Raw genomic sequence first — 24,276 nt, forward strand, 5'->3', positions numbered from 1 at the left:
ATGCTGTGCTGCCCCAATATCATAAGCGCCCTTGAGGCCATCGAGGTGCAGAGCCACCATAGAGGCTTTCGTACCACCAATGCCTCTCATTATCACCTCGACTACATCTAGCTCCACCAATCAGTCACCGGGTTCGCCATTGAGCGCCCTAGTCGCCCCTGAGGCCATCGACCGCTGAGGCTCCTTGAAGCCCCCATGTGACCCTGAAGCCTTCAGGTGGCAAGGGTTTTTGGCCTCTTATGGATTGAGCTCAGGAGTAGCCAACTACTCGAGGCACCCTGATGCACTGGTGCATCTGTACGCAGTGGTCCAGTGCCCTCAAACCTCCTGGGTGGTGGCCATTATGGAGCACTGAGAAGCTCAGAGCTATCCCTTCAGCTGATGATTCTAGGATGTGCACACCATCAATGTTAATGGATGCTAGTGAGGCTCTTATTAGTCATAATACTTGCAAGGCCATCAAGCTCACAGCATCAATACCCTTGGACAAATAAGTGAGCTGAGGGGTACTGCTGTTGGTACTGGCGGTGATCGGTTATTTTTGGCATCAATAACCTGTGGGTGGGCTGCAAGGCCTCTCCCTGCAGATGCCTAGGGCTTCCTAGGTCGATACTTTAGAGCACTGAGTCCCCGTTGGGGCCCCTGGGCAGTTGATGTCCATGGACACCTGTGGCGCCGGGCATGGTGCTATATACCGTCGAACTGATTATAGTTCGGTTTAGTGCGGTCAAGGCCCTAGGTGTAGAGTTGGGTGCCCTGTGGTGGCTTTGTGTTGGTGAGCGGGAAAGCGTCGTGGGCCCTATAGGCACTGACACTGCTCTGGGCACCAGTGGCTGCAGTCGGAGATTGCAGGACATGTCCACAGTACGCCCTAGGACTTCGCTGCTGTCTTTCCTTGTGGGACTTGCAGGTTTGATGGCCCACCTCTCTGAGCATTATCAGGTACTGCAGGGGGTGGCGGCAGCATAGACTGACGCCTTACCCAGAGCAGCCTTGGTGCTGGGGATGCCATCGTTACACTGTTCTCTCCACTCTGCTGGAGTTAGTGACGTTGACGTACAGCTTGTATGGTTGGGAAAGATAAGGCACCTATTCCAAGTGCCTCGGACACTGGCAGGCGGCATTCTCCCTGTCTGTGCAGTCCTCAGCCATACTATGGTTCTGCCATCTGTACCGCATAGTGCTGAGGAGCACTGGCGGGGGAGGGTCATTACACACTCCGTGCTTGGTCATGGAGCGGCATGTAGCCACCGACTCTGGCACGTGGAATTTTTCCCACAAGTACTGCACTAGGATCATAGGTGTGCTGCCATCCGTGAATGGGTTACCACTGCATGAGTACTGCTCAGTGTATTTTAACAGCGGAGGGCTTCCAGTTGCCCTCTGCTGCTTGGACACGTGTGTGTGTTGGGGTTTTTTTCCCTCTGGGCGGTCACAACAGGTTGTGTTCCACAGCTACAGGACTGACCTAGGACTGCATTCCTGGTCGGATCCTGAGAAGAGTGAACATCAGGAGAGTGGCTTGGGATGCCTCTCCTTTCTCAGCAGAAGAAAGCAGAGTTGCGTATCTGTAATAGGTGTTCTCCTAGGACAGTAGGATGTTAGTCCTCATGAAACCTCCCGCCTACCCTGGGAGTTAGTTTCTCCATGTATTAGCTGTATCTTGGACTAAGAGACTCTGCCTAGGGGACAGGGTGATGACTACAGTTGCACATGCTCAGTAGGGCATGCTAAAAGATCTAGATTCTTTGAGATCAAAGTTCCATGCTGGGCTCCATCCGATGATGTCACCCCTGTGTGAGAACTAACATCCTGCTATCCTAGACCAAATTATGAAATGGGTTGAAGGGCATCTTCAGGAGATCTCAGCCTCGCACATTTCTGGAAAAGACAATGTAAGAGCAAACTTTCTCATCAGACAGTCTGGACCCAGGAGAATAGGTATTGTCAGACGAGGCATTTTCAGCTGGTTGTGGATTTCTGGGGCCTTCTGTTTCTGGACCTGCTGGTGACTTCTCGCAGTGCAAAGGTTCCTCGATTCTTCAGTCGCAGGAGAGTTCCGAAATCATTGGGTATCAGTGCTGTCAAGCAGGAATGGCCGAAGGATGAGCTGCCGCATACCTTTCCCCCATGGCCCATATTAGGCAGAATGGTTGGAGGATTGAGAATCACAGAGGGATGGTGCTCCTGGTGGTACCATATTGGCCCAGGAGACTATGGTTTGTGGATCTGCGAAAGCACCTGGTAGACTCCTCCCTCCGGTTTCTGATGCACATGAATCTGTTGTATGTAATTACACAAAGGGTACTTGAATACAACTCTCTATAATCTTGTCATAAAATTACACAAATATTAGAGAGCCAAAATGAATGTATCAAACATACAAAATTTATTTAAATACACCACCCATAAATAAACCTGTATAGACAATAAAAACTAAGCTAGCACACTCACACATACACACCCACAAAATAAAAAATATGTCTTTTTGAGATACAACATACAAGTATAATCTCTTACTGCTAATGCATTTCACATATGTTTCTTCTTCATAAATACTCAAAAAATACATATATCATGTGTTTCTACAATTTTTTGAACTGGGATGTTTAATTCAGAATTAAACATCCCAGCTCTTTCCCTATCCAGATTCTTCTTCATAAACATCCCAGCTCTTTCCCTATCCAGATTCTTCTTCATAAATACTCAAAAAATACATATATCATGTGTTTCTACAATTTTTTGAACTGGGATGTTTAATTCAGAAACACATGATATATGTATTTTTTGAGTATTTATGAAGAAGAAACATATGTGAAATGCATTAGCAGTAAGAGATTATACTTGTATGTTGTATCTCAAAAAGACATATTTTTTATTTTGTGGGTGTGTATGTGTGAGTGTGCTAGCTTAGTTTTTATTGTCTATACAGGTTTATTTATGGGTGGTGTATTTAAATAAATTTTGTATGTTTGATACATTCATTTTGGCTCATGAATCTGTTGTGGCAGGGTCCGGTTATTCATGAAGATCCAACTTAATTTTGTCTTATGGTATGGCCCTTGAGAGGGCTGACTTGTTGAAGCATGGATTTTCTACTGCAGTGATTTCCACCTTGCTACGAGCAAGAAAGTTTTCCACATCCTTAGCCTATGTACAGGCTTGGCGAGTGTTTGAGGCTTGGTGTGAAGATTGAGGTGTTCATCCTTGTTCAGTTAAGATCCCACTCATTTTGGAGTTCTTACAGAATGGATTGAATTAAGGGTTGGCCCTTAATTCCTTAAAGGGATCAGGTGAATGGTGGTCCCTTGTCAGCTCATCCAGATGTGGCCCGTTTCTTGAAAGAAGTGAAACATCTTCGTCTTAATCTGGTTTTGGATTTCTTAGTGGGCCCTACCTTCAGATTGATGCATCACCTTTCCTTGAGGTTACTGATCTTGAAAACAGTGTTTCTTGTGGCGATTTGTTCTGTGCACTGGATTTGCAAACTGCAGGCCTTGTCTTGCCGGGAGCCGTTCCTTCGAGTGACTCTGGGGCAATACAACTGCATACTGTTCCTTCCTTTGGGCCAAAAGTAGTTTCAGATTTTCACTTGATTAATCCATTTCTCTGCCGTATCTGGATAGGGAAAGAGCTGCAGAGGAATATCACCTGTGCAACCCTTGGATGTTAAGAGAAAATTTGTGAGGTATCTGGAGGTTTCTAAACCTCTCAAGAACTCAGATTGCCTGTTTGTCCTCCATGGTGGTAGTAAACAGGGCGAGCCGGCTTTGTGGGCTACCTTGCTGAATTAAGGAGGTATTCACAGCTGCATATGTGGCTGCTGAACAGCTGTTTTCTACTCAAATTAGGGCTCATTCCACTAGAGCTCAGGTAGTGTCTTGGGCAGAAGTTAGATTGTTGTCTCCTATCAACATTTGCCGAGCTGCGATGTGGTCCTCCTTATACACTTTTTCTAGGTATTATCATCTTGATATACAGGCCCGAGAGGACACAGCCTTTGCACGTGCGGTTTTTGACTGGACCGCAAGCAGCCTTTCACCCTATTCGGAAGTAACTTGTGTGCATCTCACTGGTTCTGGATTCATCTGACTAGAAGCTAAGAAATGAGAAATTACTACTTAGCTGATAGTTTCCTTTTCTTTAGGATAGTCAGATGAATCCAGCTTCCCGCCCTTGGCTGCCGAATGATTGGGCTATTTTTCTCCTGCGTGGCTGGGTGTTCCAGGGGTTACTGGTAAGTAGGTCCAGTCCCTAAACTAAATTTAATACGTTCTTTGAGCTCAGTGTTTTTTCTGTTGGCCGAATGCTAGAATGGTTATCTGTTAATAATCAAGTTTTGTTAGTCTGTCCACAGTTGGCTTTTGCAGAGAATACTGGCAGGCTGATGTCACTGCAGGGGTATTATATACTGTGATGTCAGCTTTGCTCTGTCTCCATCAGCTGGTAGAAGTGCCTAACCCACTGGCTCTGGAGCCACCTGCCTATACTAAAGAAAAGGAAATTATCAGGTAAGTAGTCATTTCTCAATATTGTTGTTGATGTGGGAAAATACTGGAAGGGAAAATTACCTGTGGCTCCTAAGCCATGCTACTTTTTTGACTTTTTAGATTTTCCAGGTCACAACTAATGATCTTCTGTGGAGTGAATTTTCAAAGGAGTTTTGTGTGTACAAATAGCACATATGCACTTATATGCCGAGTATACGTGTATTTTTGGTTTTGTGCATCTATTTTATGGGGGTGGGGAGGTTGGGGGTCTTCTAATGCAGAGTTTTGAAGTACTTTCAGTAGTTGCTATTTTGTAAGACATACATTACCAAACGTATTCACATATATTTACACTTGCTAATTGACTCACGCAAGTAAAATTGGACTTGTCTGCTTGCAGGTTTTGGGTGGGAGGTCTAGGTGAACTGGTCGGGGTTCAGGATGATGTGTTGTAGGGTCTAGAAGGACTGGGTGAACTGGCAGAGATATTGGCAAACTGGTGGTTCCACATGTGTGCACAGATAATATTTTCAAAACTGTATACATGCATACTTTATAAAATACCTGCCTCCGTATTTAATTCTGGGTGTTTATTCATGCATTATCACAATTATTTTATGTATAAAATATATGTGGGTGTATTTATAAAATAGGTAGACAAAGTATTTGTTTTCTTGCCTTAGAAATAATCACCTGTATGTTCAGAATAGAAATATGAGGTATTTTATAAATTGTGCAGCTCCCACCACACAATAAAATGTGAGCATTTAATCTACTTACACATGTAAATGCTTTACTGTGGATAGGTTTGAAAGTTGGACACTCAGGGGCGGATTTTCAAAGGCCCGCGCGCGTAAATCCTTCAGGATTTAACTGCGCAGGGCCCTCGCGCGCTGGCGCGCCTATTTTGCATAGGCCGCCGGTGCGCATAAAGCCCCGAGACGCGCGTAAGTCCCGGGGCTTCCTGTCGGGGGCGTGTCGGGGGGCGTCTCGGAATGACGCGGCGTTTAGGGGGCGGGGTGTGGCGTTTCGGGGGCGGCGGCGTGGGCGTGGTTTCGGCCCGGGGGTGTTCCGGGGGCGTGGCCGAGACCTCCGGAACAGCCCCCGGGACCAGACCACGGAGCGGGGCAGCCGGCCGACGCGCGCAAAGGTAAGGGGGGGTTTAGGGGGGTTTAGATAGGGCCGGGGGGTGGATAAGGTGGGGGGAGGGGCGAAAGAAAGTTCCCTCCGAGGCCGCTCCGAAATCGGAGCGGCCTCGGAGGGAACAGGCAGCACGCGCTGGGCTCAGCGCGCGCAGGTTGCACAAATGTGCACCCCCCTTGCGTGCGCCAAGCCTGGATTTTATAAGATACGCGCGGCAACGCGCGTATCTTATAAAATCCAGCGTACTTTGTTCGTGCCTGCCTGCGCGAACAAAAGTACGCGCTCGCGCAAGTTTTTAAATCTGCCCCTCAATGTGTACAACATTTCAGCCCTTAATACCATCTAGAAGTGTCCAAAAAATGTGTGAATGGATATTTGTGGCATATATCTGGTTTTGTCTTTCACTTTCCTTTCTTCTTCTTCTTCTTCTCTCGCTCTCAGATCTGGCTGTATGAGAGTTTCTTTTTTTTTTTAATAATTTGTAATATCCAATAGATTGTGTATAAGCACAATGATAGTCATCTTAAAATCTATCCATTTCTCATCTTTGTTTAAATTCCTATCTCCTAACCATTTATAAGGACCTGTTTTCCTTTTATGAATCTTGTTTAGTGCGACTTTAAATACTTACATGTACTCTCATCAGAATCAGAGCTTGCACTACGTGGTCCCTTTGCCCCCATTTCAGATGACATCAGGTTGTGGAGATGCATATCAAAAGGTCACTGAGGTTCACACACATTACAGGGAGGATGCTAATTTTCCATGCAGTTTGGAACAGGGGTGATTCTAAAACAGTGTAAAGGGGGCTTATAGTGTACTTCTGATATGCTTTCCTCCTCTTGTTTCTTTAACTCTCCTTTTACATTTTTAGTGAATATGTTTCAGCTATAAATTTATCTTAAGTTCTGAATTTGGATGAATCATGCACCATGTTGTATTGCCAGCCCAAAATTGTCGTCTTTTTGCTATTACATACAGATCAGTCTTCTATTTTTTTTTTTCCAAAGGCACCAGCTGCCCTCATCCTAATTCCTGGACCATTTCTTTACAAAACCTCTTGACAGAAAAAGAAAAATCAGTACCATTTCCCCCAACCCTCCAAGAAAGAGAGAGAGAATTTGAACTATTGAGAGACAGCAATGCATCCTTCCCTTTAATATGAGAGTTTGGCTAGTGTACCACTTAAGAACTGAAACCATAATCTCCTATCTGAGATCAGTGTGGAAAGCAGAATGTGACCAACATCATGTTATGAGATGTCAGCCTTGTGATGGTGGTGTTTGATTATAATGGGTAGAAGTTAGATCTATGTGGCATAAAAGAAGTTGTCAAAGTGTGATGTCCTAGACATATTGCCAGTTATTGCAGTATCCCCATCTCAAACCTTTAGAGGGATGTTCAGTATAGCCAGTATATTGGTTTACAAAATGTGAAAATCCAAAGTTTGAGGGTGGCAGATTGGATGTAAATGTGTGGAATCATAATGGCAATTGATTTTTTTCTGTATTAGGGCGAATGCTTAGTGCAGCGATTCTCAACCGGTGTGTTGCCAAGCACCGGGAGGTGTGTCGCATGCTACCGTCTCCCGCTGCCTCTTACCTCCTCTTCCTTCACCGAGTTAGACACGGACACTCTTCCACTGCTGCCGTTGCCACCCGGGCTATCAGCACATTCAAGCCCGGATGGGAACGGCAGCAGTGTTAATGGAGGCTGGCAACTGCGGCTGGGCCTTTTCTTCTTCCCGCACTGCCCCCATAGCCCAGAACAAGAGGTAATGTGCAGTGGGTTGTGCGGGAAGAGAGCCATGCTGCATGGAAACGTAGGGGCGGCAGTAGTAGTGTGGGCCCACAGCAAAATCTGAAGCAGCCAGCAATCGGCAAAGAGACAGCAGAATTAGCCTCCCCGTGGCTGATGGGATTCTTCTTTCTTGGTCTGCAGTGGGCTGGAGGAGGAGGCTGCCTGCAGCTACCATTTGTGCTCGGGTGGGGGGGGGGTTCAGGAAATGAGAGAGAGATAGGAGAGCCAGCCAGCCTGTCTGTAAATGAGAGAATGTATGTGTGATTGATGAGTGTGTATGTTGTAACCTGTGATTGAGAGTCTGTGGTAAGTGAGAGCATTGATTTGAGATCATTATGTTAAAGTGTGTGAGAGAGAGCATGGTAGTGTGCATTGGAGAGAAACTGGTTAGAGAGGTGATGTATGTATATAGGAGAGGACAATGGAAGTGACTGTCAGGGAGATGACTGGAGGTGTGTGGTGTGTGTGTTGTGTAGTGAGAGAGAGAGGAGGAGAAAGGTGAATTATGGGAATGAGAAGTCTGTGCATGTGGAGGAGAGCTAGCATAGGAGTGAGAAATAGGTATGTGTAAGACACAGCATGGGAGTGAGACGCCTGTATATGTAAGATAGAACTTTTATGGAAGGGGAAGTGTGTGTGTGTGGGTGTGTGGTGTGTGTCTGTCCATGAGAGAGAGAGACTGTTTTGGAAGGTTGGACTGGTATGTGTGTAAGAGAAACGTCTGGTTGGGAGATGATGGCTGTGACAGAAACTGTCATGGGGGTGTGGACTGGTATGTGTGTGTGTGAGAGAGAGACTGGTCGTGGGCCCTAAGGAAGAGGACCATGAGTAAAGAGCTTCAGCCCACTACTGCTTCTGGTGTGTGCTACTGGCCTGCATGGAAGAGGAGAGCTGCTGGAGGGGGTTAGTAAGGTGGCTTTTTATTTTTCTTGATTGACTGCCATTTTAATTACTGAATATTATGTGATGTCTGCTGTTTTGAAATATCTATTGGTGTTTGGAGAATTTAAATAATTTTTGAGTTTTTTATTGTTAGATATTATTCTGTTCATTATTCTGCTTATTAGCATAGTTATACAATTATTTCTGTGTTGGGATCTATAGCTGCTTGGCTAGTTCTATTTTCCTACTAGGAGGTGTATTGGTGTTTAGGGCCTGATTTAATATTTGTAGTGTTGCCTTTTCATAGGTAGGGTTGTTACTATTTGAATGCATTCCATAATACAAGTGTAACTGTGTGCAGATTAGTTTGCATTACTGTAGATCCTGGGAGTATGTTAGGTTGGTTCTGTGTATGTGACAAGAGGGTGAGGTATTTTACTGTATCAGTCTTATTTGTTGTATTTTCTCAAGAGGACATGCATTAGTGATAAACTGCTGTCTTTTCATAAGTAGGGGTTATTGAGCCTGGTAGTAGGAGTTTGTGTTGCTGTTACTGAGATGACACTAGAATATCTTTTTTGTAAGGCGAGTTGTACAGGGAATGTCATAATTCTGCTTTACATCCATAATTGTGGGTCAGGGGGGTTCCCGTGGATGCAAACTGTACTTTTACAATTTAGCCCTATGATGGTCATGTGTTCAGTGTGTCGCGCATGTGAGAACCATCTGTCAGGTGTGTCCCGACAGAAAAAAGGTTTGAGAACCACTGGCTTAGTACACTGGTTCTCAATGCACTAAGCCAGTGGCTCTCAATCCTAGTACCTGAGGCCTGCCTGGTTTTCATGACCACCATGAGCATTCATGAGATGTATTTGTATACACTTGGTTCTAAGAACAAGGTGGTGTGTTATGTTTTGGCTACTTTTGAAAACCATGTCTTTTGTGACTTTCAAGGACTGACAATAAAACCTCTAGGGCACTAGACTATAATGTAGAAGAAAGCTTGGAATATAAATTCAAGATTCTTCTCTACTACTGACTGTGTATAACTTGGGCAAGTCACTTTGGGCCCTATTACTAAAGATTTTACCCATAGACAAAATATGGGCGAAAACCTTTAGTGTGTGGCCAATTTTATAAATTATTTTAAATAAAAAGCCTCTTATTTCCTTTTGCCTCAAGGACCCAGTTGAAAACAGGGCATTTAAGTTAAGCTGGCTTCTCCTATCAAAGGATTACACTTTGGTTTTACATTTTAAAAAAGTAAATGGCAAATACTGGTTCTGTCTAAACCAGGCGTATCAATGTAATGTGTTGGTCTTTCTAATGTACAGGAGTTAGAAAAGAAGTTTCAGCAGACAACTGTTTTACCATAACATGAAGGGACATGCTCACCAAGAAGAATGACCTGATAAAGGAGTTACGGAAACGACTCACCAAGTAAGATGTTTCATTTTACTGGTTATCATCTCTTACTCAGACTCCCGTCTACAATCACAGAGAGAAAGATGAGCATGTACACCATGAAGATTTAGCTCTCCAAAAACTAGTTGCAAGTGTACTTCATCCAAAAGACATATTTCTTCTATAAATAAGAATGAAAAGGTCTTGGGAAAACAGATACCTGAATATATTTTCAAATTAAGTCTATCAAATTGGGAAATCTTTAAGTAAATGGAAAAACAGTACAATGCTAGTCTGATAAAAAAAAAAAAAACTGGAGCAGAGATTGGTAACTTTTAAAGATTAATTTTCAAGACTGCTAAGATCCCTTTCACCAGCAATGTTTGTTTAAAAGCCTATTTCCTTGTCCAGTCAAGAAACATGTGGGTTTAGTCCCCTCATCCAGCAGTTGGAGGCATTTATTTTATTATTTGACGTCACCTGTATGTACGTCATGCATGGAACCAGATACAGCCGGTGTTCTCTGCCTCCAGCCATTGGATGGAAGGTTATGGACAAGCCTCACCCGTTTGGGTTTTTTTTTTTTAACTGAAGAGAAAGCAGCTAAGGGTGATTTCTTCCGTTGTGTCTGGAATGCTGCCATCTTGAGAGCGCTTGAGCAGTTACAGGCTCTGCACAGCCGCATATGATTAAAAACAAAGACCTTCTGCTGTTTAACTTTCCAAGTGCTGGGACAAAGTGATTATGCCTCTGGGGTGTCCTGCCTCGTGGTTTTTTTCTCCCCAGATCCTTAAGAATTCTAAAACAAAGCCTTTCAGCCTTTAAAGAAAAAAAAGATTAATTCTAAGCAATAGGAGGTCTCAATAATCCATCTATTTCACTAAGTTTAAATTTAGGTATGAAAAGTTTTGCCAACTGAGATTCAGTTCTGAGAGGGACACAGAAGGTATCCATAGCCGTTCCACTCTATGCAGAACTGGAGATTAAACTACTTTCAAAATGGACTTTTCCCACAGGGAAAGTAGTGTCTGTTTTTAAAAGACATAGGGCCGGATTTTAAGAATTACGCGTGGGCGTAGATTTGTGCGCGCAACCCGGCGCGCACAAATCCACGCCCGATTTTATAACATGCGCGCGCAGCCGCGCACATGTAATAAAATCCAGGGTCGGCATGCGCAAGGGGGTGCACACTTGTGCACCTTGTGCGCGCCGAGCCCTAGGGGAGTCCCAAAGGTTTTCCCCGTTCCCTCCGCCCCCCGCCCCCCCCCCCTCACCTTTATTATTTAAGTTGTGCCTGCCTCTGGGCAGGTATAGGTTGCGCACGCTGGCCACGCCCCCACCCCAGACCCGCCCACGTCTCGCCCCTTTTTTCAAGCCCCAGGGCTTGCTCGCGTCGCCGGGCCTAATTAAAATAGGCTCGGCGCGCAAACCCCCCCCCTGCACGCGTAAATCCAACCGGATTTACACGCGCAGGGCTTTTAAAATCTGCCCCATAGGTTGTTGCCAGATTCTCAGCACTGAGCAGGAAATCATCTATCCTTGTAGAAGGAGGCACTGCACGCAAGGAATTATGCTTCACTTTTTTTTTTTTCCATCAACTATTTGTGCGGATGGCATCTGCACTAGAAGGGTGGAAAGAGCTCTGTTCAGCAGAAATCTGCAGCTTTTTGATGGAGCACAGATGGCACAGTTTGAATCTATAGCTGCCAATCATTTTGTCAAGGTAATAAATTCTAGTTCTTCAAGATCAGTAGCAAATTAGGAGCTAGAAGACCTCTATGACTCAGACATTAGGCTGCTGGTTCTTGCTGCAAATGCCTTGCAAAGAGAGAATTTGGTGAGATACTTGAAAGACTAGTCTTGAGTCAAAATAAATCAAAACTACAGAGATTTCCTGAGGATAGGTTAAGACTTTATAGAGTGCCAGAAAACCTAGAACAAATGTTTTTACAAAAAGTAGATCCACATTACCAGAGACTAGTAGATCTTGGATATGCCCTAGAATTGGTTTCCCCAACACAGTCGTGTTTTTCTTTTATTTATTTATTTAATTAATTCTTTTCTATACCGATGTTCATGGCGAAAGTCATATCGCATCGGTTTACATCGAACATGGGTGAGTTACAATCGAACGGGAGGGAGGTAATAACGTTAACTTAATCATTAAGCAGGGGGAGATTATCACCAGTGAAGACACTTGCTATACTGGGAACACTAAAATTATGAAGCTAGTACTGTTATGTCCTGCTCCATTTCAAAAGCAAGAGCAAAGATGTTAATCATTGTACTTTGAAATTCCAAAAGAGATAAAATAAATAAAAGGGATTGGCCCTTACAGACCAATTCCGGGTTTCATATGTATCTGAATTTGCTAGACCTATCACAGCAATAAATTAAAATAAACTATAATACTGAATTTCCATTTAAAAATATGGAGTCAGCAATCTGATTTCATGCTCGTTTTAAATTCAGAATTGTATTTTCATGTTTTGTCTTTGCTTGGAGTCACAAAGAAAACAGTTTAATGCTAGCGACCTGATGCTCAAAAGCATTTTCTTGTTTAATGCTGAGCTTTACACATTTAAAAGGACTTTATCCATGGAAGTGACCTTTTGAAAATTGCTATAACATATGCCTTTGATTTGTCAGTAGGTTTTTGTCCACATTAGGAAAAGTCCATAAACTGCTATTAATCAATAGGGAATAGCCACTGCTTGTTCCCAGCATTAGTAGCATGAGATCTATTTAATGTTTGGGTATTTCCCAGATACTTGTGACTTGGATTGGCCACTGTTGGAAACAGGATACTGGGCTTGATGGACCCTTGGTCGGTCCCAATATGACATATCTTATGTTCTTATATAAATTACTATGATAGAATGCTATATTTGCATGCATAATTTAAGAAAATAATGGTAGGATTTTTGTTGATGTACAAACTCCCTGAATGTTGCAGAGGGGGAATATCACTAGGGTATCTAGATTGGATATTAAGAAAATAGATGCCCATTTTAAAGAATTGGGGTGCATTTTGCCAGAACAGTTTTGCTCAAGATTGAGCAAAGTGATAGTACATAAATCAGTTAGAGTTAAGGGTCATAAAGCTATCAGTACTCCATTTTCAGTCAATGATTAGTTGAGGAACAGTAAGTACACTGTGCAACTATGCAACAGCAGTAGCATACTTAAATAAACAAGAAGTTACCCAGAGCCAAAGAACTTCAGAGGAAGCAGAACTACTATTTGCATGGTAGGAGAAAAATCTGCTATAAGTTTCAGCATTTTACATTGCAGGTCAAGAGAACAGGCAAGCAGATTTTTTGAGCCAAATACAAAGACCCAGGTGCTAGGCTATTGGGCATGCAAGCAGAAAATACAAAAATGGGGTGAACCATAGATGGCTCTAAATCAAGCCACGAGAACGCAAAGGCAAGAAGGTTCTTCAGCCTACGAAGACTATGAATGTGCTGATACAGGAGTGGCCAAGAGAAATGTTGTTGCTTGTATGCTTTCTTCCCACCTTGGCCATTAATAGGCCTTGTAATAAAGAAGCTCAGGAAGGATTAGATATATCAGGTCCTAGTAGCACCACACTGGCTGCAAAGACCATGGTACGCTGATCTAAGCAGGCTGATAGTGGATTGACCATTGCATTTTCAAGACATAGGTGTCTCCTTCACCGGGGATCAGTAGTAATGGGAAGCCCATCTTCATTCTCACTTTTGGCATTGCTTTGAGTGGGCAAGATTAGACAAGAAGGGATAAAAACATACGTTATTAGAACAAGGTTGAGTTTTAAAGAGAATTCCACAAAGAGAGTATATGTGAGGATATGGCAAATTTTTGCAATATATTGTAGACAGAGTAACTGTTTGTCATGGTGTTACAAATAGGAGATATTCTGACATTCTTATAGAAGAGTCTCAAGGTCTTGGCCTTGAATTCTTTAAAAGTATAGGCTGCAGCAATTCTTTTTTTTTTTTTTTTTTATTAAGGGGAAAGCTTAATGGGACATCTATATTGTCTCACAAGGAGGTGTTGCTCTTTTTGGCAATGAGTTAAAACGCCTTAATCTTACATTGTGGTCTATGATAAAGTTATGGAATTTGAATTTGGTAGTAAGTGCATTAGCAAGCCCTTCTTATGAGCCATTAGGATAAGCAACTCAGAAGGACTTGACATTGAAAACTGCGTTTTTATTGTAAATTACCTCAGCAAGATGCATTTTGGAGTTAGTCCTTTTTAAGGTTTAGTAAGGATTCTGTAATGTTGAAACCTGTTACATAAGGTAACTTCAGCATTCCATTTAAATCGGCACATAATATTTTATATATGTATATATGCACATCCTCCTTACTCCCCCATGGTGTTCATTGAGGCATTCGGACAGCTTCTCCTCTGCACCCCCTCCCTATTCCTTAACTCACCCACTCGCTGCTATCAGAACAACGACGGGATTTGTGGTTGTGCAGGGTCTGATTGGGGCATGTAGAACCATGTGGTTCAAAGCGTGCCACTGGGACCCCGCGGGGGAAGAGGGAGGAAGTGCCTGAATGACTGCAAGTTCGTCATCATCCTCATAGTAACAGCAAGCACTTCGAGTTAAGGGATCTGGTGAAGTTGTCCTACCGCTAGACTGGGATACTATGGGGGAGGAAGGAGGACATTCCTGAGCAACTGAAAGTGCCATTGTTGTCCAGATAGCAGCGGGTGAGTTAAGGAATTGGAAGGGCAGGAAGGATTCATACAGCAGGGACAGCCATGGAGGAAGGAGGGAAGGATTCAGATAGGGACAGCATTGGGGGAGGGAGGAAAGGATTCAGATAGCAGAGATAGCCATTAGAATAATGACTTCTTAGCCTCAGAAAGAGAGAGCATCTTACACCACATCACTGAAACTGAAGGTTATAGAATGTGCAAAAGAGGCCAATAATTCTGCAGCTGCAAGAGAATTTTACATTAGAGAAAAACTCATCAGAGATTGGAGAAAAAAAATGAAGAAAAGCTACTAGAAATGCCAAAATCAAAGAAAGCCTTGCATTTCAAAATTGCACCTTTTGAAGGAATGGAAAAGGATTTGAATAACTGGGTAATGGAATGCTGACAGAATGGCTACGTTGTGACTCACTCGATCATTAGGATTCTTGTCCTTCAAATGGCAAAAGAAGAAAAATATTCAGCGACTGAAGGTCTGAAAGAATTTACAGCATCGTCTGGTTGGTGTTCGTGGTTCATGAACAGATATGGATTGTGCCTTCGTCAGCACACGCAGATTTCACAGAAACTGCCTAAAAGAGCTTGATGAAAAGATCTGTTTGTTCCACAAGTTCATTAGTTAGCAGAGAATAAAGAATCATTTTAATATGAATAACATTGGTAATGTGGATGAAATGCCTATAACATTTTGATATGCCTGGCAATCACACTGTAGCTGGCGATGGTGAGAAAACCGTACTTGTAAAAACAACTGGTCATGAAAAGACCCATTTCACAGTGGTCCTGTCTTGCCTGGCAGATGGCACAAAATTGTGTCCGGTAATATTCAAGAGAAAAACGATGCCGAAGAACCTAAAAATTCTAGTGGACATATCTGTTCAGGTTCATTCTAAAGGGCAGGATGGATAAGGAAGGAACAAATGGTGGCTGTTTCAATGGGTGGGGTAGTGCAGGCTAAGAAAATGACCATCACTATTGGTGTGGGATATGTTCCGCGCATATATAACAGTATGTAAAGGATGATGCAAAGAAAATGGTGATCACGTTAGCAATGATTCCAGGAGGTCTGACCACCTTGCTCCAGGCATTCAGATGTTTGTCTCAACAAACCTTTCAAGGACCAATTGCGGTACATGTGGCAACAATGGATGTGTTCTGGTCAAGCAAAGTTAACGAAAGGCAGGAACCTGATGAAACCAAACATTGATTTGGTAGCAAAATGGGTAAAGGATGCCTGGGGGTCAGTTCCACCAGAAATGGTCAAGAAGTCATTTCTGAAATGCAGCATTAGCAATATTATGGATGGATCAGAAGATGATGCAATCTATGAAGACAAAGATGAATCCGCAATGGATGATAATTCAACAGATGGAGACAGAGAAGACATTTACGCTGATGGCATCATCAAAGAATAGTTCCACTATTTATTTGGATATTCCAACAATGAAGAATTGGACTTGGAAGGATTTGAATGAGGCACTTTATATTTCATTTAATAACCACCAGTACTGGTAAATAAGTGATATTCTTAAGTGTTAACTGATAATGTTTCTTATGAGACACTTTTATTCTTCTTTTAAAAAAAATAAAATAAAAGTGACTTTAAGTTATTGGTTTGTTTCTTAGTATGATTTCACCATTTCATAAGCCCCCTAGGTTTTACCCTCGACTTATCCACGGGTGACAGATAATTCTTGATTTTGGGGCCCAAAAAATACCCTTGACTTATACATGAGATTGACTTATAAACGAGTATATACGGTATTTATTTAGCATGTTTTATATTCTGCAGTCTCCATAACAAGATAGATGCTAAGTACAGTATTGGAGACATAAACCAATAATAAAAATATTAAACCAATGCATCTTTTGATGAGAAATATTGCAGGGGCCTCCAATCTTTAAAGTTCTTAGATGTCAGGAAATGTGTAAGAGAATATTTAAAGATAAGTAAATAGCTTAATTTTGATAGATTGTGTTATTAATTAGCATACACAAGTGGGAGACCACCTCAGAGGTGATCATTTCAAGATGGATTAGGAAAGCCGTATTTATTTCAGGGGCTGCAATTGCCGGAAGGCATCAGGACCCATTCGACAAGAGCATAGTCTTCATCATGAGCAGAAATACCTGCAGTAAATCCTGTTGATATGGGTAAAATGGCAATTTGGACAACTCTAGGTCCATTTGCCAAGCATTATAAGTTGGATATTCTTGTGAGATAAGATGCTAATTTTGGGACAGCTGTCTTAAGAGTGAGTTTGCAATCTACCCACTCGATGTACTAGGGCTTTGATACATCCCAAGTTCTTGACTGGTGGAGTAGAAGGACAAGGAAGGAAAAATTAAGATTTACCTGACAATTTCCTTCTGCTACAGTAGTCAAGAAGCCCACCCTGGGATGTGCAAATTGGGTACCTTTTGAAAATGAGATCTGATTGACTAAATGTTATAAATTGTAAAAACAAAAAGATTAATAAAAGGGAGAAATGGTTTGAGGAGAATTTTCATTCCTCCAAGGATTTTTAAGACTAGATTTCTTAATTAAAATGCTTTTCATAGTGTAAGTTGATTTATCTCAAAGAAAGTATAGATATTACATTTGGGTCTTCCATATCAAGTGGGCCAAGTGTCCATGCTCAACCTCCTCCAAATTGAACAAACTTTTACACGGATGTTCTCTAGGGTCTCAAACAAAACTGTACTAAATTTTTCACTTGGATCTCCATTAATTGGAGAGCTAGAGGCAGTTGAATGGAGGTCACCTCTGAGTACCATGCTCTGTGCAATCTAAAATGGCCATTTTTGTCCAGGTGCTGCAGCCAACTCCTCTCAGGGGCCTGAAATTCCTGTTCGCCTATGTGTTGGACTGATTCTTTGGATTTGACCATTGCTACGCCTGACTATTCTTCAACTTCTCTCCAGCCCCGGACCTCTGCTACGCCTTACCACGCTTGCCTTCTCTGTGCCCTGACCCTTGCTTTGACTACGCCTGCCTTCTCCGTGTCCTGACCCTTGTTTTGAACAACTACGCTACAGACTCCTCTGTTTCCAGAGTTCTACACTGCTTGCCACAACTTCCACTTGCCGCCGGCTCCGATCCTCACTTGTCAGTAATGCCTCTCCTTGCCTATTCTCTGGACCTGGACTTACAAGGCTTAGGCCTTCCTTTTGCTTGGGTGCCTCCAGCTACTTACTGTTCCTTTGGCGCCCGAGTTCCAGTACCGAATCCTGTCCAGGATAGGACTATCACAACAAGAATATGTGAGGCATACAATGTACTGGACAATAATAATATAACAACCAATTATTTCACATTTGCACACTAAAAAATGTGCACGGTATTTAGTATATGATTTACAGTGTTGTAAAGTAAGTTACACTTCACATGTCGCTTTTCTCCTTTTTCGCTCCTTTTTCGCTTTCGTTGCTTTGGGAGGAGGGTAGAGAGGACTGGTAATCCCAAGCGTAGGAGAACCGTCCACTTCTTGGTACCTGTCATTTCAAATGTCATTTGAAATGACAGGTACCAGCGCACCCAGGTTACTGTATAGGCGCTGTATAGCGCTCTATACAGTAAAATGGATTGCGCGGGCCTAACCCTTCTCGGACGCTTCTTGGACGCGGCTTGCATTTGCAAGCTATTTAAATACAGTATCGAGCGGTAGGTGAGCCGGACTGTGCGTGCGGCAAACGCGGGTGCGCCCGGCACTAACGCAGCTCTTCCTACCGCTCCTTACTGTATCGGTCCGATAGTAAACTTGATTAGTAGCAGTTAATGGACTTCTCCTCCTCCAAGAACTTATCCAAACCTTTTTTGAACCCAGCTACACTAATTGCACTAACCACATCCTCTGGCGGCAAATTCCAGAGCTTAATTGTGCATTGAGTGAAAAAGAATTTTCTCCGATTAGTCTTAAATGTGCTACTTGCTAACTTTATAGAATGCCCCCTAGTCCTTCTATTATCCGAAAGAATAAATAACAGATTCACATTTACCTATTCTAGACCTTTCATGATGTTAAACATCTCTATCATATCCTCCCTCAGCCGCCTCTTCTCCAAGCTGAACAGTCCTAACTTCTTTAGTCTTTCCTCATAGAGGAGCTGTTCCATCCTCTTTATCATTTTGGTCGCCCTTCTCTGTACGTTCTCCATCGCAACTATATCTTTTTTGAGATGCGTGCACCAGAATTGTACACAATTTTCAAGGTGTGGTCTCACCATGGAGCAATATAGAGGCATTATAACATTTTCCATTTTATTCACCTAACATTGTTTGTTTGCCTTTTTGACTGCCGCAGCACACTACACTGACAAATTCAATGTATTATCCACTATGACACCTAGATCTCTTTCCTGAGTGGTAGCTGCTAATATGGAACCTAACATTGTGTAACTATAGCATGGGTTATTTTTTCCCTATATGCATCACTTTACACTTATCCACATTAAATTTCATCTGCCATTTTGATGCCCAATTTTCCAGTCTCACAAGGTCCTCCTACAATTTATCACAATCTGCTTGTGATTTAACTACTCTGAATAATTTTGTATCATCTGCAAATCTGATTTACTCGTCATATTCCTTTTCCGATCATTTATAAATTTATTATAAAGCACTGAGAAAATTGTCCATTTTGTTTCCTGTCTCTTAACCGGTTTGTAATCCACGAAAGGACATCGCCACCTATCCCATGACTTTTTACTTTTCCTAGAAGCCTCTCATAAGGAACTTTGTCAAATGCCTTCTGAAAATACAAATACACTACATCTACCGGTTCCCCTTTATCCACATGTTTATTAACTCTTTCAAAAAAGTGAAGCAGATTTGTTAGGCAAGACTTGCCTTGGGTAAAGCCATGCTGACTTTGTTCCATTAAACCATGTCTTTCTATATGTTCTGTGATTTTGATATTTAGAACACTTTCCACTATTTTTCCTGGCACTGAAGTCAGGCTAACTGGTCTGTAGTTTCCCAGATCACCCCTGGAGCCCTTTTTAAATATTGGGGTTACATTAGCTATCCTCCAGTCTTTAGGTACAATGGATGATTTTAATGCTAGGTTACAAATTTTTACTAATAGGTCTGAAATTTCAGTTTATTAATCAGGCCTACCAAATCTTCTAGGTTTACCGAGACTTAGTTCATTACTCATGAAAATCTTCTCCAGAATGGGTATCTCCCCAATATCCTCTTCAGTAAACACTGAAGCAAAGAAATCGTTTAATCTTTCCGCGATGGCTTTATCTTCTCTAGGTGCCCTTTTAACTCCTCTATCATCTAACGGTCCAACTGACTCCCTCGCAGACTTTCTGCTTCGGATATATTTTTAAATGTTTTTACTGTGAGTTTCTGCCTCTACAGCCAACTTCTTTTCAAATTCTCTTAGTCTGTCTTATCAGTGTCTTACATGTAAGAAATGTGATAAACTCAATTTGATTAACATTCGAGGAATAAACAGAGGCCAAATTAATAGCAAACCAATTCCCTTTCTGCAGTGCTAAATCCTCCTTGAAACATTTAGGCATACATATCAGCTCCAATGTAAATGACTTATTTTGTTTGAATTATTATCCATTATTGAGGGCAATATGTAGAGACTTGGACAAGTGTAACAGGGAATGTTTTTCCTGGCTTGGCTGGGTTGCCATTATTAAAATGAATATTTTGCCCAGATTTCTTTATTTATCACTATTCCCATTTTTCTGTCAGCAGTGATTTTGAACTTCTGGCAAAAGAAATTTTTTTTATTTTATTTGGAGGAGGCGACCACCACAGGTAGCCCGAGCAATCTTATTTCAACCAAAGCAAAGAGGTGGTTTGGGCATACCAAATATTTTATGGTATTATGCCGCATCGCAATTAAGAACCCTTATTGACGTTCATAGGTCTGTGGAAGTGAAGCAATGGGCGTTCCTGGAACAAAGTATGGGAGGGTCAATGTCTCTATCAGCTCTACCATGGCAGCCTTGTTCCACCTGGTGTTATTTACAATGCGTACCTGTATTCTTGAATGCAACACTGTGAGTCTGGTCACAGTGGAAACATAGAGTTGTGGGCGATGCTTCTTAATTTTATTTATTGCATCTTTTCCATAATACGGCCTTTCCTATGTGCAAACCTCTTAGATCCTTTGAAAACTGGAAAATGCATGGGATAACAAGAATTGGTCATCTGTTGCAGCTTGATGAGGTTATGAAATTGAGTAATGTCAACTGTTATCCTAAACTTTGAGCTTTTTGGAATACGCTCAAGTTAGACATTTTTTATTGGCACAACAGAAAACTCTAGCATTAAGACAGGGTAAATCTTTTTGAGCAGGTAGACAAGTTAGAAGGTTTCGTATGTAAGGTCTATGATATCCCCAATCATTGTACAGGCGATAAATTCTCACATCTTAGGGCTTGGGAGTTGTATTTGGGGAGAGAATTGAGTGTGGGAGATTGGGACGTCATTTATTCTAGCGCTAGCAAATGTTTGATATGGGCTAATCTCCAAGAAAATTGTTAGGTGCCAGCAAAATAACATAACGCCTTCAAAATGATACCATATGTATCCCTCAGTGAGCAATTTATGTTGAGGAAATTGCGGGAATATAAGCACATATATACATATTTGGTGGAATTGCCGCTGGTTGCGTCTTGCTGGCATCGAATTACTGATTGGACATCCACTGTGTTAGAGACTGAAAATACATTTGACGCTTGTCATGTATTGTTGGGGCTACCAATGGAGGGTATCTTCAAATATTATCAGCGTCTCTGCTACCAGATCTTTATTGCAATTTGGTGTGAGATTTACCTATTATGTAAAAGCTCTACCATTCCCTCTTTTCAGAATATAATACACCATTTAAATAACATTTATCGTTTATCTCATATCATGGTTTTATGCCATAATCATTTAAAGCCCTTCAGGGCTATCTGGGACCCTTTTGTACGCTGGAGACGTTCTCAGGGTATGGATAGTAATTAATTTGAGTCTTAAAATCACTGAGGTTACCTTAGTGCCTCTTCTAGGCAGATTCAGGTGAGCTCTTTTTGTCTATTTTTCTGTTTGTAATGCATGCTCTGATAATAAACCAGTGCAGTCCTCCATCTAAAATATCTAACCTATGCATATATATGTATGTATATTTTATTCTGTTTGGTTTTGAGTTTGCATCTATCATGTTTTGCTCAAGGAAATTTATTTTCACTTTTATTTTTCATTTTATTTTACTTAGCATAAAGGGTGGGTGGGTTCAGGGGGGATATACTGTAAAAAAAAAATGTTTGGATGTCTGTTTGCTATTGACTCAGGCTATTGTAATGTTTTCTATGTAGATATTCAATAAAACTTTCAATATAAAAAAAATATTTGGGTTAAAGTCTGCGTGTCCTTTATACATGCAGACTTCCACCCTAAGGAGGTAATTTTCAAAGGAGGTATGCACTTCTTAAACGTCTAAATACCCACTTAAAGTGCACTTACAGTGGTAAAACCTATTGATAATTTAATAACTTGTAGCAATTTTCAAAGGCCCACTTACATGGGTAATGTGTATTTACAGTATACATGTAAAACCTAGTTTTACATGCGTAAACCCTTCTGAAGATTTCCTCCTAAGTGTGCTGTTATAAAATTATCTTCAGTATGAATAATTTATCTTTAACATTTTCTGCTTCTAATTTAGATATGAAGCCGAGAATTAGACACTAAAGGAGGATCATCTAACCTGCTAAGAACCTGCCATGCAAAAGGACCTGGGACTCTTCTTCACATGCACATTATAGTGGAGTTATTATTGATAGTTAATTTCAAGTTTAATCTTTTTTTTTTCCTCCCCTTTTGCTTAAAAACATTAACTTTCATTAAGAAAGAATTGTATTATTTTAACCCAAAAACTGAAACTAAGAAATAATATACAATCATTCTGTTCATATTTTGCTTTTCTGACTTTAGCCATATAAGAAAGTAAATTTTAAAACCCGTGCATTTCCCAGCGCAATGTTGGATGAGAGATTATTAAAAATTCAATGCTTTTTCCAAAGATGAAGTTTTATTTTTGCTAACAATAGTAATAATTAGAGAAATGTAAAATATGTTTTGCTGTGTATAAAATGCAAGGATTACATGCATCATAAATGTACATACTAGCAAGGGATGGATTCAGCTTTTCAAAGAGCGATCAGCATTTCTGACTGTGGCAACAATTGGTATATTGTTTTGGCACATTTTAAAATAAATTAGAGGAGCCTTGGTTTATAGAGGCACTTCATGTTATACTAAATTGTTTTTCCTCTCATTACATTTATATTATGGAACTAATATGGTGACTGCCCACCTATCAGCTTGGAATGATTAAAAAATACTGTGCATATGGTACCTTTTTAGTGGCATAAACTAGCTCATTTTATAACTGTAGAACTTTTCTTCCTTCACTCTCAATCTAATCATAAATGTAATACCTTAGTCCAGCAAAAAGGTATACCCAGCTGCTTATTTGCTAACCCAACGATTTAGGTTGTCACCTATAAGCCAAGTAAGTATATTATTCTGACTGGGGCTTCCTTCCCCAAGTTTGAAAACAGATATGCAGAATACTAAATAAAAATGTATGAGAAAAAAATGTTGAAAAGGTGAGTTTTTTTCCTTGCCCCAGCTAGAGCACAGAGCACTGTGGGGCTTGGGCCCTTCAGTTTCCAGCGGCTGTCATCTTCCTGTACCCTTTTTTACTTGGCTTCTTGGCCCTAAAGGAAACAGAAAGAAAGCACCCAGTGCTATAAGCTAGGCAGACCCTGTATCCTTAAACTGGGTACTTTTTAAACAATTTTTAAAAGGAAAATGTTGGAAGAATATGAAGTGCCTCAGGTTGTCTTTTTTTTATTTTTTAAGGAGGTAGAAAATCTCTACACCAATCCAACCAGGGACCTGAGATATAGTGATACCTTCTATGGAATTTAGAATACCAGATCCCTAAGCCCACCCCTGTCTTCAAACATTACACAATGTGCAAATGATACAAAACTATTCAGAGTAGTTAAATCACAAGCAGATTGTGATAAATTGCAGGAGGACCTTGTGAGGCTGGAAGATTGGGCATCCATATGGCAGATAAAATTTAATGTGGACAAGTGCAAGATGATACATATAGGGAAAATAACCCATGCTGTAGCTACACAATGTTAGGTACCATTTTAGGTGTTGCCACCCAGGAAAAAGATCTAGGCATCATAGTTGATATTACATTGAAATTGTCTGCTCAGTGTGCTCTGGTGGTCAAAAAAGCAAAAAGAATGTTAGGAATTATTAGGATGGGAATGGTGAATAAAACAGAGAATGTCATAATACCTCTATTGCTCAATGGTTAGACTGCACCTTGCATACTCTCTGCAGTTCCTGTCACCACATCTCAAAGATATAATTGCACTGGAGAAAGTGCAGAGAAGGACAACCAAAATGATAAAAAGCATGGAATGGCTCCCCTGTGAGGTAAGGCGTTAGGGCTGTTCAGCTTGGAGAAGAGACGGTTGAGGGGGGATACGATAGAGGTCTACAAAGTCATGAAAGGACTTGAACAGGTAACTGAAAATAGTTATTTAATCTTTCGGATAATACAAGGGCTAAGGGGCACTCCATGAAGTTAGCAAGTAGAACATTTAAAACAAATCTGAAAAGTTTTTTGTTTTCACTCAACATGCAATTAAGCTCTGGAATTCATTGCCAGAGGATGTGGTTAAGACAGCTAATATATCTGGGTTTAAAAAAAGGTTTGGATAAGTCCCTGGAGAAGCCCATTAACTGCTATTAATCAATAGGGAATGGTCACTGCTTGTTGCTGGCATTAGTAACATG

At 41.4% G+C, this 24,276-nt stretch overlaps 1 protein-coding gene across 1 annotated transcript in view; it reads left to right on the forward strand.

The window, feature by feature from the left end:
- The window catches only part of LZTFL1 (leucine zipper transcription factor like 1), a 77,140-nt gene extending 54,459 nt beyond the window's left edge, over positions 1-22,681 (forward strand). Inside the window, exons 9-10 of the mRNA XM_029589460.1 lie at positions 9,650-9,755; positions 22,115-22,681. Of these exons, the coding sequence (XP_029445320.1) occupies positions 9,650-9,691 (42 nt within the window). The 3' untranslated portion in view covers positions 9,692-9,755; positions 22,115-22,681. The remainder of the gene's footprint in view (positions 1-9,649; positions 9,756-22,114) is intronic.
- Positions 22,682-24,276: the final 1,595 nt, after the last annotated feature.

The sequence above is a fragment of the Rhinatrema bivittatum genome, chromosome 2 (assembly GCF_901001135.1).
Source record: "Rhinatrema bivittatum chromosome 2, aRhiBiv1.1, whole genome shotgun sequence".
NCBI lineage: Eukaryota > Metazoa > Chordata > Amphibia > Gymnophiona > Rhinatrematidae > Rhinatrema > Rhinatrema bivittatum.